Consider the following 16186-nt stretch of genomic DNA (forward strand, 5'->3'; position numbering starts at 1 on the left):
ACAGTTAAAACAAAATTTTACCAACTACCCTTGTTTATAAATCGATTATCATCAATAAATAAAATAAAATATATAGGTATGCATTCGAATTTTATTCAAGATATGTATTTACATAATTTTGTTTTATAATATTTAATTATATTAATTAAATTAATAAATTGACGTAATGATCCAATTTATTATAGTTGTATAATAACAAGTATATGAAAAACTAAAATTAGTAAAATATATGTAAGGGGAAAAAATTGAAGAATACACAAGTGTTACAGAAGTTGAATTGGTCGGGACATAGCAGAAATTCATTATCATCTTTCCTTTACCTTTCCCAATTGTCCCACTGTCAGCTCTCAGACCCCTCAACAAACCAAACATGATCAACAAGAACACAGCCACTGATCATCAACAAACTCGTATGCTCTCCAAAAAAGACTTCAATCTTTCAGAGTCCAGTTTGTTAAAATACATTTTAATTATACTTATAATTGCAATCCATTCTCTGGAATCTCAGGCGTCCGTTTCAAACTTGCTTTCCTCTCATCCAAAGCCTCCGCCAATCCCAATTCTCCCTATCCCAACCTCACAGCAACTCTCATGGCAGTTCACAGAAATGGCCATTTTCTTGCACTTTGGCACCAACACTTTCACAGACTCGGAGTGGGGAACAGGGCATGTTGACCCTTCAGTTTTCAATCCCACTGCGTTGAATGCCACACAGTGGGTTAGTGTGGCCAAAGAAACTGGCTTTTCAAGAGTTATTCTGACTGCAAAACATCATGATGGGTTCTGCCTTTGGCAGTCTGACTATACTGATTATTCTGTGAAGTCTAGTCCTTGGAAGAATGGGACTGGGGATGTGGTGAAAGAGTTGGCTGAGGCTGCAAGAATTGCTGGTTTACAGTTGGGGCTTTATCTTTCTCCTTGGGATAGACACGAGCCTTGTTATGGCAAGACTCTCGAGTACAATGAGTATTATTTGGGGCAGATGTCTGAGTTGCTGACTAGGTTTTGAAAAAGGAGCCTTTTTTTTTTCCTTTTTGGTGCTTTGTTCGTCTGGTTTCAGAGTATTCTTGAATCTTGATGTGAACTCCCTCTAGGGATTATTTGAGAATTGGGATATTCCAATGTGTTGGCTATTTGGTGATATTTTTGGCTATTCTGGAATTTAATCTAGTTGTAAAGTTATTGGATTTCTCTATGTAGTAGTTCTGGTTGATTGACTGTGCTGCCATGCTGGGCAGCTTAGTTTTCTTTTTTTATTATCTTGGAAGAATTTGCTAAATCAATTGAGAAAGCATTTGAGAGCATGTTTTAGGTAGCACCTACTCTTTTGCCTCTCCTAATCGGGAATACTCATGTAAATGTGGAGTTGAGTTTGATTTTTACTATCACAAAATGGTCACTGGAAGCTGAAAATGGAGATAGATATTTTACTATGTGGAATATATGATGAAGTACTTGATATTGCATATTGTGTTTATGACTTCAGTTTTCTTAAAAAGACTACTTTTTTACCAGTAATGGTTTCTTTTTCTTCATATTTTTAAAACAAAATAGTATTGTAAGAACTAGATTACAAGTTAATTTTATTTTCTTGCTGAAATTGGAGCAGATATGGTGAGATTAGGGAAGTTTGGCTGGATGCTGCGAAAGGTGAGGGAGAGAAAGACATGGAGTACTTTTTTGATGATTGGTTTAGTCTTGTTCATCAACTTCAACCTGGGGCAGTCATATTTTCTGATGTTGGTCCAGACACAAGGTGGATTGGGAATGAGGGTGGTGTTGCTGGTACAACTTGCTGGTCTCTTTTCAACCGGAGTAATGCAGAATTTGGCGATACTGATCATCAGTAAGTCACATTTTTCAGTTAATTTTCACTTGTTTTTGTTTGGGAACTGTTATATACCTGAATGTTTCAGATCGCAATGAATAGGCCAAGGGTTTGTATAGTTTCAGCCTGAAGCTGGTTCCAGTAGGCTATTGCTACCCTAGGAATCAGAAACATTGGCAGACAACAAAATTAGACTTTTCTTATGTGCTTTTATTCTGCTGGAATTGATGCAATGCTTGGTCTGGCTACCAAATACACCTAGTTTGGTATTTAGGAGCCTTCTTGCTCTACCCATGATTTGAGTGCACCCATTATCTAAAATATTAAGGTATGGAGGATTTCTATAGAGATGCCAAGGAATCTGCATAGCATTGCATAAGAAACCCATCATTTCAGGTAAGACTGGGATGGGGAATTACAACCTTGTCCTGTCAGTAGGGAGAAACAACATAAACTTGAATGTTCAACCTTCAGCTTGCAATGTAGGAACCTATTATCTTTGGTAAGGCTATCTTAGGTTACTAAACCAAGACACCAACATATGGGGTATCTGCTTCAAGTTTTTGGAAGTTAAATGCAGGATGCATCTCTTTCACATGTTTCAAATCAAATTTTCAAAACGTATGCTAGTACTAGTACTATGAACACAAATCCTTCTGTGAATGAATGCCTTTAGAATTTATGCTATACTCCATTAATCCATTTTATACATTTCGTGAACAGAATATGATTAGCTGTATGCACTTTTGAGTATGGGTTGGAAAGGTCAGGATACGTGCTTTCTTATGTTGAGGTATCACAAGGGGTTTTTTATTTGAATATGTTTATTGGTTATCGGTTTATGATATGACATTCTGGCACTTTGAACTTTTTGTGGTATTGTTGAAGAGCTAATTGGTCCAGCTATGTATCTTATCAAAGACAGTCCTGCTCATGAACAACTGCTGATATCTATTTATTGCAGAACATGTGTTAATGTAACGATAAGGTGGTTGTTTACTGATAGTGTTGATCATCTGTCAATTTACCCTAAATCACAGTCGATAGGACTTTGCAAAATGCAATTTTCACTATTAACATGATGAAACTTCTTCGGTAATTCAGTATTCCAGTATTAGAGTGGATTTTCCTAGTAGTATACTAATGCTTTGAATCTGACAGATATTCTGGAGAAGGGGATCCTCTTGGCCATGACTGGGTACCTGCAGAATGTGACGTCTCCATCCGACCCGGATGGTTTTGGCATGCATCAGAAGTTCCAAAATCCGCAATGACCCTTCTTGATCTATACTATGAATCAGTTGGCAGAAACTGTCTCCTTTTACTAAACGTACCTCCAAATTCTTCAGGTCTTATATCCCAGGAAGACATTCAAGTCCTTCAAGAATTCTCAGAGATTCGCGGTTCTATATTCTCCCACAATCTAGCAGAAGGTGCCTCAATTTCTGCTAGCAGCACGCGAGGTAGTCCAAGTGATTCTCGTTATGGCTCACACAACCTTCTTGAAGACAGTATATATTCCTACTGGGCTCCGGATGAGACTTTATCAGACTGGATACTGTATTTAGATTTCCGAGAGGTCGTTACTTTCAATGTCCTGCTCGTGCAAGAGCCAATCCAAATGGGTCAGCGGATCATCAAGTTCCATCTCGACTTCTTGAACGAGAATGGCGAATGGGAGTTGGTGACAACGGGCTCCACCGTGGGATACAAAAGGCTGTTGAAATTTCATAGTGTCAAAGCCAGTCACTTGAGGCTTGTTGTCGAGAAATCTCGGGCCGACCCACTGATATCTTATTTAGGCATATACATGGATCTGTTTTCTATTTTCGGACATATCTCTAAGCTTACCTCTGGATCATCAGTAAATGGTAGTGAACCTCTCCGGCAGACTACACAAAGAAATTCCAACAGTTACTATATCTAGTTTAATGTAGTAATGTATAGGAGCGGTCTTGTTCCAGCACTGCTGTTCATTGGTGTTTTCATGCATCTAAATAGTTCATCTAAACGTCTGTCTTTGTTTGGTTGTGGTGAGCACCCCGACATTTGTCTGATACCATTAATCAAATTCTGTAATATATAAATCAATCTCCTGAGGATATCTGCAAACTATGAAGCCTTGAGAATTTCTTTAACCACCGTTCTTAATGGAGATTTATTTCTCTCTAAATTCACACACAGATATATATATTGAAAGCATGTTTCGGGTACTTGTGTGCATGATAGCTGTAATAGAGGAGGCTTTTGGTAATCTTTAGCACATTTCTTGGCAAAATCATTTGCACGATTGAAGTCGAAATCATCGCTCGCACGAAACCAATGAGTCTCAAATATTCAAAGCACACAAGTTGGATAAATTAGTATATTCCACCTAATGCGCCGACATAAACACCCCTTCTGGATATGATGTGGAATAAAGAATCAGCTTTCTGCATATTTGCATGGCCAATTCAGGAAAGTTCGATACAACTTCTGTGTGCCAAATAAAATAGAATCATCCCCTTGTGTGTCACCACAAAGACACTAAAAGGTTTAGATAAAGTTCCTATAATTACAACATACGTGCTGGAGGTTACATTCCTGATGTCCTGGAAGCACCTTGTGTCTATCTTCCTCGCACTGCTATTATAGAAACACAGCCTGCGAACTAAGTGAATTGTCCGAGTCATATTCAACAGTTTGGCAGGGCCATCTTCTCTGTGGCATAGCCGCCCTATGAACAAGGCAAGAAAACAATCAGGTTTGCAATTATGAATTATGGACAAAAGCTTACATTTGAAGCAAAATGAACAAGAATCTCGTTGTTGTAAATTCCTTCTGTAGTTTGTACTTTAAGCAAAAGACCACCATGGATGCAGGAAAGTTGGAATTTTAAGCTGATAAAGTTTAATTGCTTTGTCTATCTAGAGAATCAACGCCGTCATGTTCACATGGATATTGAAGTACAGTGGAACCCATAATATTTTTCAGCAGTCTAGAAGCGAAGGTATGTAATAGTAAATTGATGAAAACACAAACCTGATATGTCTATGTTATCTTTACATCTCGAAGAAGTCGAGCAGCCATAGCTCCATATCGTCTCATTTCCCAGTCACTAAGATTCTTACCCTGGAGATTTATGACTAGTCTGCTTGCTTCCTCAGTTTGATCACCTTCACAATCATACACTTCATCATCAACACAAATACTGCCATCATTCGCTTCTGATGTTTGTTCAGTTTCTTCAGATTTAACCTCTTCAACATGGGAGCCGGTCTCATTGCCCCTGCTGTCTGAAGGCTTCAGTGTCATCATAAATAACTGTATACTTGGATGCTGGTACTCACTGTGCATCTACAAGGATCATGGAATTACATTAAAATTTAGAAGTTTGAGCGTTGTTTTTCAAAGTATCAGTGTCTTGAATATTTCATTAAATCTTGTTGTACCTAGTATTTTTGTCAACTTTTTCTTATTGTTTATAGTGATTGACAACCAGAAAAACCCAAATCAGCATCAACTCTGCAGGCAAATGTATATTCATACCTTTGCTTTAGGGAGACTTTTAACCTCGAAATTTCTCTTCCACAAGTCAAGCATTCTGTCATGGACATTTGTGGAACGAAGCTCATATCCCAACTGCAAACCATAGGTTTTCTGTAACTAATTAGAGCATCACTAATCTCCAGTTTGAAAGTGAGAATATACAAATCTAACAAAATTACCAAGATGGTGGTTCTGGGACCAGACAAAGCAAGTATTGTCTGCAATAGAGGTTCCAAGAGATGCTCTGCATAAACCTAGAAAAGCAATTAGGAAGCTTTGATGAAATCACAGGTAGTTGAAATCATTATGTCTGAAAATCACTATTAACATTTGGTACACAAAGCAGAAATGTCAGTGTTGGAAAACACATAGTACTAATCACTGAACATTTTTACGATGAATAACTGATGGAATTTAAACAACCAAAAAAGTGAGAGCAAGTTATAGATGCCATGAGTTGTAACTCACAACATCTGTGCCAATGATGTAGTCGAAAGGTGGTTCAACAGCTCTTATATGATCTTCATCCCCCCAGTTAAGCTCTGCAACTTGGATGGAACCAAAGGAATCTACAAGGAAAAGAATTATTCGCATAAGGAAAGAAAAATAATAAAAATATATTTCTACCCTTAGGTTCAAGAATGCACATTTGTCGAGGAAAGACACAATAAATTTCTAATATATTTAGAGGCCAAGTCATTGTCAGAATCAGATGACTTTTAAATGTAAATTGTTTATGAAAGGAAATTGAAAGAGAATTGGGAAGGCAACAGAGACGCTCAATAATAGGCATACCTGAATCAGGAGCTGTCTGCAGTATCCTTGAAGTATTCCGTTCAACATTTCTCATAAGCAAAGGCAAAACCTCTGTTTGATCAGTTGAAATGACATCACACCCCAGCAATGCCATGCCTGAAGAATAGAGTCACCTCTTCATTATTTAGTCTCTAATCTTGAAACATTTGAAAATTTTCACTTCAAGAAAGTTCAACAATAAATGAAACTTACCAAATCCAGCTACACCACAGCCCGCTCCAAGTTCAATTACGCGTTTTCCTTTTAGTTTAGACGGAGAAAACCTTCCCTTTCTACAGTTTTTTTCCTTTCATAAGTAACAGAAAATAAGTTTACTTTAGTTGATTGAACCAAAAATCAACAGTTAAATTGCATACATGTAGCCAAATACATTAGTTAGCAATCCCAGGTTAGAAAAAACATAATAAAAAGATATGCAAGCATGTGAACCTCACTGATGTCTATGTCTCTCCAACTCTAAAGCTCCAATTGTGCATCAATTTATGAACCAAACAAGACTTTGCTCTCTCTTTAGAGATTTTTCGCAAACTTCAGTAAACTCTGTTAGGACTTCCATACAGGCATCTGGATCCAATGGAGTTAAAGAGAGACAAACTGGCTATAACTAGTATTGAAGATACAAGTATCAATTTGCTACATTTAGAAGACAAGTATAGTCTTTCACTTGGGGCACATGAAACTTAAATTCCCTAATTTAACATAATAAAAGGTAGAAAACTTGTTTTCAATGTTTATCAACATCACTGAATAGGGAGACAAAAAGACGAAGAAATGGAAAAACATAACTCCAGATTTGAATAAAATACCATTCTAAACAAGAACTTAACACCATTAAAAATCAAAGGAAGAATCTATATTTTATGTGCTGAGCAATATCAATACAGATGAACAGGGACTGGACCTCAGTTAAAAATTCAAGTAACATTAGCAAACATCATAACTGGATATGAAAACAAAACGTTATTTTCTTGACCAACCTATTACATAGCACAATGAGAGTTACACAAAGCATCACGAAATTTTAAAACAAGAAGCAAACAGGAAACGAGTAAGAAAAACATTTTACCAAAAATTTGACAAGCACCATTGATGCATCCCAAACTGTAGTCCCTAAGTGCTTAGAATTTGGATCCTGCCATAATTACAGCATAACTGTCACTCAAAATGAGGCTAACAAGAAAAAGGGGAAACAGAATTTTTTTTTCTTTCCTAAAGATAAAATAGGTAAAAGGATCAGCAACCCAAAGGCTGACAAAATATTATACACCATCAAGCTCATAAATAATTGATCTAATGGCTCCAGGCTAAAAGACAGTTTTTAGTATTTCAAATACTAGAAAATCTTTATTAACACTGTATGGCATAAATAAAAAGCGAACATTGATATTATAGTTGTAATGCCTATCTTTGTTGCCATCAAGTAAATCCTGTTTAAAAAGTTGCAGTAGTGCCTTGTCAAACACCCAAAGCAATCATCTCTTTAAAAAAAAAAAACTGATAAAAAAGAAATCTAAAGAGATTAAAATGGTCATAAAGTTCTCCTTCTAGTATAAGCAATTGCTTTTCTTTCCGACAGAAGAGGAGGTACAAGAGATAGTCAAATGCTATATGGGGGCTACTGAAACCACCAAAGAATTATATGAAACCAAATGTCATGAACGCAGTGATTTACTTATTGTTTTAAACCAAAAAAATTTGAGACAATGTGTTCAAACTCAGTATAGTAGTAATACCTGTGAAAACTGAAGCTGATGGCCAAGAGCTTCAAACAGAACTGCTGATGTGTTGGGAGAATTTAGCCTGAGATGAGAAAATAAAGCATGAACAAAATATAAGCTTGAAATTCAAGTATGGGTAGAACTAAATAATATTAACCTACTAACTTCCCGAATTCCTAGAAACAAATTAGTACAAAAGGAAAATCATTGAAAATGAGTTTGTAAATCTCATTTGCATAAAGCAATAACAACATGAAATGACCATTTTGTGTCTATTGACAACCACATAGAAAAGAAAACATAGAGCACCTAAACTGCAAAAGTCGGGCAGTACTAAAGGCAAGTAGTGTGTTACTGTCAACAACCAACAGTAATTAGGACGCTTTTATAGCTATCAAAGAAGCAGAAGCGTGCGTTACGAATATAAGAGTGCAATTTATAAGTAACCACAGAAACAATCAACAAGTACCAGTTCTCATCTAAATGAAGCTCAGCTCAAGTTCCCTGCCAAACTGGATTAAGAAAAGCTAGAAACTTTTATTCTCAAAGCTAATAATTGAAAATTCAATCATCCCAAGCAATATACAGTATACCGCATCATGTATTGAAACTGAGGAAAACAAATATAGAGATCCCTGAACTGAAGGAAGGAGAAAATGAGCAGAATGGTCTTAATAAAGTAAAAAGAAGAACCCATTCAAAGCCTTGATTCCATATTCAAACCAATTCAGGAATCTCTTTTATGTGATTAATCATTTCCAATTTGACTTTAGTAGGTTAAAAGATAATAAGACACTGCATACGCTTTAACCAGCAGAACTAAGATTTCTGCGTAAAACTGGGCATCATCAATCAATCTAATACAAGAAAATATCTCCAGGGCTACTTCCAAGTAAACATTGCTTTCCACATAGAGATGAAGTAAAATACCTGTCCGCCTCCATCTGGAAAGCTGCACTCTTGCGGGAAACAACACTTCAATGTAGATACTGTCATACACAACAGCATTCTTAAAGAAGAATAACTACTGGAACCAAAAGATTGTCTTTCCAGTCACTTGAAACATTTATTATAAAAAGACAAAACTTAACAAAAAGTACACGAACTCTAGGAAGTACTAAAATAAAACAAAACCCAGAAAGGAAATCGAATACATTAAGGGTGGTTTTGAGGAAAAGTCGAATTAAGTTGAAGAACTGAAGACAGACACGTAGAAGAGGAAGTTTCTATTTTCCAAAAAGGAAAAAACAGATTTGATAACGTCTTTCTTCTCCTCCTTTTTTCTACAGTGGAAAGGTTGTTGAAATTCGTAGAATGAGCTAACCCTGGATCGAAGCTGACAGTCTTCTACAATCAGCAGTTTCGATTTGGCGATGAGATGAATTTCCCTGTCCCGTTATGAGTGAAGTCAGGTACTCCTATTTCCGGAGGTGAGTATATATATGTATTAATATGTATATATATATATATATATGTATTAATATGTATATATATATATATGTGTGTGTGTGTGTGTGTCTTGGCCCACGATTGAATCCGACATTGGGCTGTTTGTCGTACATAGCAACGATCTGTACCTTTTACTACTGCATTAACCCTCAAATCCAATTTAAAGTATTGAAATTCTAATAAAAATACAATTACATAATAAATTTATTAAATGATTATTATGGGCATGATGTAATTGGTATGGATAAATTTGTTATTTTTATATGTGTTACATTTGTTAATGAAAACTAACTCAATTGCTGAGTTAAACTTATGATCAAGAGATAGTCTTTAAGTCTTACTAATGAAATAATTATTATTTGTTATTTATATATATATATATATATATTTGATATCAATAATTAATTTATATTAATTATTAATAATTAAAATTTATAAATTATAATCGATTCATTAAAATTATTATTGAAAGGACTGTTTTTGTAGGATTTCTTTTTTAAATTAGGAAATTATATACTCTGCAGCTATTACCAATTATATTAGAATTAGATTAGGAAGTCTCAAATTAATTGCCAATTGATTGAAGTGGGAAAAAAAAATTATTCAAATAAAATATGTTATGTTAGTATTATCATGACCTTAATCTTGCGCACTAAAATCAATTACGAGTAGTGGCATTCTTCTACCAATTAATTAATCAACTATATAATATTAATTTTTGCTAGAAACAATGAGATGATTTATGTAAATTTTTATCTTAATTGTGGTTATTTTAATAAATTCATATATAATTAAAGGATGATAATATATTATTAGTTTTGTTAAAATAAATAAACAAAAATATAACTATCATGTCTATTTTATATTTAATCACGCATTTATCTATCATATATTAATCCCAAAAATCCTAGGTTAATTGAGTCAAGATGAATTTAAAGGAATCCTAATTTAGGTCTAATTTGATGAGAAGTTAGAGTTCTTACCTACTATGTACATATAAATAAGTTCAAATTAAATAGGTGTTGAAGAGCTCTACAAGTTACGATCTTCTCTTCCCGATTCCCTAATTGCAAGCATGACATATATGTTGCCTGTCCGACCATGGACGTCCGTCAGTTCCTCCATTCATGTTCGTCTTCGCGAGCGCCCTCATCGCCACCAGAGATCAACCCCGCCGGACCAACTTCGGTTCTACATCACCGTTCAGGTTATTCTCCAGTCATCATCCGCAGTCGCTGGGGTTCTTGGCTACTATACAACGAACAAGTTTTTAGTACAACCAGAGGAGTTTCTTTCTGAACAATGCAGCGAAACTTTGAGCAAGTTTATTGACCTGATGAACATCCCTTTCTCCCTTGATGATAATCTCTACTTGACGTGTTCTTACGAGGAAGGAGGAGTTATAGAGTGTAAATCGCTGGAAAACTCTCAAGATTTGATCAGGGAGGTGGCGGGGGGTATTCGCAGAATCAGAGACGGATCGGGATCGGGTCCGTCGAAGGATGTTGTTTTGTTCATTAGGAAATTTGCAACTTTACCAGAAGATGAGTTTCAGGAATGGAAGTGTTTCTCTGAGAATCATCGGTTGGAACATAAGAGTTTGGTTCATTGGGATCCGGAGTTGAGGATGCATTGGCGAATGGCGGCGCTGAGAGTGTTGGAGAAGGTGAGAATTGAGAAGGGCGGCGGAGATGCGGCGGAGTGGGCGGCGGATCCGTGCCCCATATGCCTGGAAGAATTGGCGAAAGGGGATGTTATACGGCTGCCGTGCTCTCATGCGTATCATGAAGTTTGCATCCTGACCTGGATCAAGAACCACCAAGCCTGTCCCTATTGTCGAGCAAAGTCTCCCGATATTAAAATTGATTACGAGGAACTGCGAAGAAATAATCGTTTCTTGCCATATATGAATCACAATAGAGGAATGAGTAGTCAGGTGTTGCAAGAGATGGAGAGATTAAGAAGAAACTATGTAGGCTTCTAAGTTTTTTTCCGTTTTATTGTTAATTATATCCACAACTCCTGAAATTTGTTATAATTAAAATTTTATTTCTATTACATTGAAAATTAGCATTACCCGTATAATGTTTGTACCATCTTACAATGTAGGAATGTGTAAATACAAAAGTAACCTCAAGCTTTTTAATGCCAAAGCAATTGAAAAAAATATTTTTTAAAAAGAAAAAAGATCCCCAGTAGAATATCAAGAAATAACACATAATTCGTAGGCTGTGAAGTCATTAATTTCAGCCCTGACGCGCTGCTCCTATGTCAATTTAGTGTCGTCCCTTTCAATTCATTCTTGTCTCTCCTCTTTTTATCATTTTAAGTCTCACAGTCTCTCTTTTTATTAGAGGATCATCATTAGAGATTACGTCGGATACATGATCACTCACTAGTTGGAGTATGGAACAAACGCCCGGTAAGATAATTATATAAGCAATTCTTCTGAAAAGAAGATCTTTAAATCCATGTACAAGAATAAAATGATATGAATCAATAAGAAAATGTGGCTTCATCTCTGCCTTTTCACAGAGGTTTCCCTGCTATCCATCTCCTCAGCATTTCCAGCGATGCTTTCGGTTGATCCATGGGAACCATGTGACCGGCGTTATAGACCTTGAGGAAAGTGAGAGGTCCGTGGCTTTTCTGTTCACCAGCCTTCGCACCATCCACTGTAAACGGGACAGACGGAGCCGACAGGAAATCTTTCTGACCTGACCATGTCATGTTATCTACCCATCTTGAGTTGCCTGAACATGTAAACGGCAATCTATGTCAGGATTTAGTTCATTGAAAAATGATCAACTTTGATATTGGAATGTATGATGTATTAGTACCTAGCCAGTTGCAAATAAGATCGTATTCCCCAGCGTATATTAGTGACCTGATTCCATCTTGTAATAGTTCAGGAATACCAACTGCAAAATTCTTCATCCAGTCCCCTCTCATTGCCTCATAAACTACACTACTACACGAAACAAATACTATGTCGCCGACACCTAAAGCATTTTTAACTGAGTTCTTGTTTAGGAATTCCTCTGCGTTTGAGAAGTCGTAGCAGAGAGAACCTTGACATTTTTTCCGAATATCGTAGTACTAGAATGGAAATAAAGAGACAATTAGTTTTCTTGAAACATGGGCAAGGTCAAGAAACTATCTCAAATTAGTTACTAACATTTATACCACCACTGGCTGCAAGGATTTCATTGAAAACGTTGTTGCAAATCCAGTAGGCACGAGAGCAAGCTGATGATCTGTTAGCGCCTGCCATTAAACATCAGGTAAAAGAACTAATTTCAGCTCAAAAAAAGTAAATTTCAGAGAAAAGGATGGAGTGGGCATTGAGATCTACCGCAAGATCTTATTTCCTGTTGACATGTCAAGACTGACTGGCTTAGGTTGTCATACTGAGACTTGTCGATGAGTTTCATGTCTAAAGCGTAATCAGGGTATGCTTTGTACTGAATCTCTGGATTTGTCAACCCATTTCCAATGGCTATTCCCTGATTTATGTATCAGATTAGGTGATCAGGACGACCGTCAGGTTATCACATATGAAGATAAAACAGGACAACTTACTTTAAGATTTATGTGGAGCCCTTCATTGTTTTTGTTTCTCTGGTGAATCTGGGAAGCAAAAGCGGGAATATAATGCCCAGCATATGATTCTCCGGTGATGTAAAAGTCGTTCTTCGCATACTGAGGATGCTTTTCAAAGAATGCCTGTACGTGTTGTGAATGCCTTGTTTAGAATTGTGACAGGTGATGAAGATTTTGTCATAAGTGATTCAATTTCAATGTAAAACTGCAGAAAACAGACCTGTAGGAAGTCGTAGAAATCGACACTGGCTTCCTCTGAGCTGGTCCGTATATCATTCCTGTCAGAAGAATAGCTGAACCCTGTTCCTGTTGGCTGGTCGATGTATATAAGGTTCGACTCCTGCCATTTTGACGTTGTAAAACGTCAAAAATTGTGTGAAAGATACATGTATTGATGAAGATGCATTTTCTGTACTAATTGAGAAGCTGTTGAAATCAACTGTAGGAACCATGAGTGCCAGGAAAAATGATGTATTATTACAATTTACAAGTTGAGAAGTTTTTAGGATTACCTTATCCCAACCGAAATCATTCCATACAAGTGAAAGGTTGTTTGTCAACTGAAAAGGACCATTCTCATAAAACAAAGCCAACGAACTGCTGCATCCTGGCCCTCCAGTTAACCACAGAACAACAGGGTCATTTATGTTTTTTTTTCTCGATTCAAAGAAAAAGTAGAACATCCTGCAAACATTACTCACTTTAGCAGCTGAACAATGTTTTCTGACAAAGATTACTACAAGTATGCTATTTAAATTATGAGAATGCAGATGTTGTTAGGCAGAAAAACTAGCACGATATATATAACGTATGTGTCTTAAGAAATGTTGTTCATATGTAACTTCCCATGTTACATGCCTGAATAAAACTATATTTAACTTATACATATGTATGAACTCGACATATGTCCCGATACATGTTATTTACACGTACCTGGCACCTTTGGTGTGTGGAAGCCTATAATAGCCAGCATGGTGGCCAAAGTCTTCAAGAGTAGCTCCAGCAGAATTACCAGCTTTAGAATAACTAAGGTATGGGAACTGAATACGTTTTTCAATGATTTTTGGTGTATCGGCTGCAGGGTCATCCTCTACAATGTTGACATCGTTTCTGGGAAACAAGTTCAGCTCTCTGATGAACTTTTCTGCTTGTTTCTTTGGGAACTGCAACGTAGAAGGTGGCAAAAGGTTGTCAATTCTTGCTTCTGCAGCTGCCGAAGTGGAAACTGACGACAGAAGAGTAAGAAGAAGAAGAAGAACGCAATGAGAAAATATAGACATGATTCTACCAGATTGTTTCCAGGGAAGAATTGGGGTCCCAACCATTGGTCTTGATGTACTATTTATATTTGCATGAGTTCATGTAATATAATTCTTAGTGATTACAAGGGATATAAACATTAATGATTATTGTATATATATAGCATTCTAGGATTTCAGAAAATAGTATTGATGATGCAATTGCAATGGACAGATGTTACATACCACAATTGGAATTGTTGATTTTATCCTTTCTTTTAATTTCAAGAATTTGATGCAAAAGAGATATAAAAGTAATTCATTACGGGCTCCTGATTTTTTGGAATTTAAAGCTGATTCTGTCATAACAGCTGATTTTCAGTGCATTTAAATCTTTGGTCAATGATATTCCGTAGGCAAATGGTCAGTTGATTTTCAAGTTTGTAATGAGTCAGCCAAAAAAGGCATAGCTTACAAACTTTACTAAAATATGAAAACATAATCCGCGGAAGTCTCATTTAGCATCTAGTTCAGGAAACAAGTTGAGCTCTGGTATGATCTTCTCACGAGGTTTAAATTTGGGCTATTTCCGAATTAACTCATAAAATTATGAAAATTGATCTTGGACATGACCAAATGTGGCAAAAAGTTAGACCCAAGAAACAACAGTAGAGAAAATAATAAAAAATAAATGAAATTCACCAGAAAGTGAAAAAGAAATAAATTCAGAAAAATGCTCGAACAACAATCGAATGTCTCTTATGAAAGATGATATTGTATACATGTAGCTTGTCTCGTAATTTGTCGAGGATTAAAAGTTATAGCCGTTTTGAGCTTCTTCTAGGCAAACTTGTACCACTATATGTCAATCAAACGGCTTCAAAAGCATCTATCTCTACATCATCTTCGAATATGGGTAAACAGTGAAACTCTAGTTTCTGACTTGAACTGATGATTTTGTCATGTTTGTTTGATGGTTTGTGCATTTGTGCATCTTAATAAGCAATAATGTTAATTATACATAGCATAGAGAGATTCTTTGAGATAAAAATAAAAGTGGCAATAATGTTAATTATACATAGCATAGAGAGATTCTTTGAGATAAAAATAAAAAAGTCAAAGATCATTAGGGGACAATTTTTTTTCTCCGGGATAACGTTCATGTTACATAAAACATGACCACTACCTGTTATAGGTGTACTTAGAATTTGGATTTGTTTTCATCTTTACATGTATTTCTTACAAATACAATACATAATACAACAGATTTGGATGCAGAACCATAAAAATGCAAATGAACAAGAATTCACCTTCATTACTTGACCAAGAGTCGATAATTAAATATAAGTATCATGATTTTCCAACAACATTTGTTGCTTTTGTGCTTTGCTCAAATGAACAAAGCCATGAAAGAAAAGGGTTGATTACATCTGTTGATATGCACCTTTCTTTGTTCCATATATGAATTCTTGATTCTCTAACTTTTTTATACATTTATATGGCTAGTCTTTGGTCACATTGGAGCAAGGTGACCATCTCTCTGTGTCAATGGGAATTTTCCCTGAATCCACCTCTTCAGCATTTCTAATGATGCTTTTGGCTGATCCATCGGAACCATATGACCCGCATTGTGTACCTTAAGGAAAGTAAGTGGCCCATGGCCCTTTTGTAGTCCAGCCTCCACACCGTCGACTGAGAATGGGGTTGTTGGAGCTGCTACGAATTGCTTCTGTCCAGACCATTCCATCGCATGAACCCATCTTGAGTTACCTGTCGATATCAAACATTTTGATCTTTTCAGTTTCGTACATACTCAAAAGGAAAAGCTGGTTTCTTGATTTGAATGAAAGAATCTTACCAAGCCAGTTGCATATGAGATCATACTCTCCAGCATACACAAGTAATTTGATTCCATCCTCCAGAAGTGCAGGTATTCCAACTTCAAGATTTCTCATCCAGTCTGTAACCATAGCCTCATACACGGTGGAACTACAAGAGACGAAATC

At 36.2% G+C, this 16186-nt stretch overlaps 3 protein-coding genes and 1 pseudogene across 5 annotated transcripts; 1 reads left to right on the forward strand and 3 right to left on the reverse strand.

Annotated features, from left to right (window-relative positions):
* LOC105169935 (alpha-L-fucosidase 1) lies at nucleotides 265–3989 on the forward strand. Of its 2 annotated transcripts, XM_020696718.1 has the most exons (4): nucleotides 265–1002; nucleotides 1610–1650; nucleotides 1750–1846; nucleotides 2990–3989. In XM_020696718.1, the coding sequence occupies exons 1-4, from the start codon at nucleotides 371–373 to the stop codon at nucleotides 3753–3755; spliced, it is 1536 nt and encodes a 511-aa protein (XP_020552377.1). In that variant the 5' UTR covers nucleotides 265–370; the 3' UTR covers nucleotides 3756–3989. The 2 variants fall into 2 exon arrangements, with proteins under 2 accessions (XP_020552377.1, XP_011088787.1); XM_011090485.2 differs by having other exon boundaries at nucleotides 266–1002; nucleotides 1610–1846.
* Nucleotides 4163–9336, reverse strand: LOC105169936 (protein N-lysine methyltransferase METTL21A). 2 transcript variants are annotated; one of them, XM_020696719.1, is made up of 11 exons: nucleotides 9215–9336; nucleotides 8821–8879; nucleotides 7906–7972; nucleotides 7239–7304; nucleotides 6365–6458; nucleotides 6152–6268; nucleotides 5825–5925; nucleotides 5536–5610; nucleotides 5357–5467; nucleotides 4850–5164; nucleotides 4163–4544 (listed from the first exon to the last, which is right to left on the reverse strand). In XM_020696719.1, the coding sequence occupies exons 2-10, from the start codon at nucleotides 8832–8834 to the stop codon at nucleotides 4859–4861; spliced, it is 951 nt and encodes a 316-aa protein (XP_020552378.1). In that variant the 5' UTR covers nucleotides 8835–8879; nucleotides 9215–9336; the 3' UTR covers nucleotides 4163–4544; nucleotides 4850–4858. The 2 variants fall into 2 exon arrangements, with proteins under 2 accessions (XP_020552378.1, XP_020552379.1); XM_020696720.1 differs by lacking the exon at nucleotides 9215–9336 and having other exon boundaries at nucleotides 5357–5449; nucleotides 8821–9174.
* LOC105170216 (serine carboxypeptidase-like) lies at nucleotides 11859–14267 on the reverse strand. The gene is made up of 8 exons (XM_011090888.2): nucleotides 13876–14267; nucleotides 13455–13626; nucleotides 13163–13282; nucleotides 12922–13065; nucleotides 12695–12845; nucleotides 12518–12606; nucleotides 12180–12438; nucleotides 11859–12092 (listed from the first exon to the last, which is right to left on the reverse strand). The coding sequence occupies exons 1-8, from the start codon at nucleotides 14265–14267 to the stop codon at nucleotides 11869–11871; spliced, it is 1551 nt and encodes a 516-aa protein (XP_011089190.1). The 3' UTR covers nucleotides 11859–11868.
* Nucleotides 15470–16186, reverse strand: part of LOC105169937 — a 3102-nt pseudogene continuing 2385 nt past the window's right edge.

This window comes from Sesamum indicum, linkage group LG9, assembly GCF_000512975.1.
Source record: "Sesamum indicum cultivar Zhongzhi No. 13 linkage group LG9, S_indicum_v1.0, whole genome shotgun sequence".
NCBI lineage: Eukaryota > Viridiplantae > Streptophyta > Magnoliopsida > Lamiales > Pedaliaceae > Sesamum > Sesamum indicum.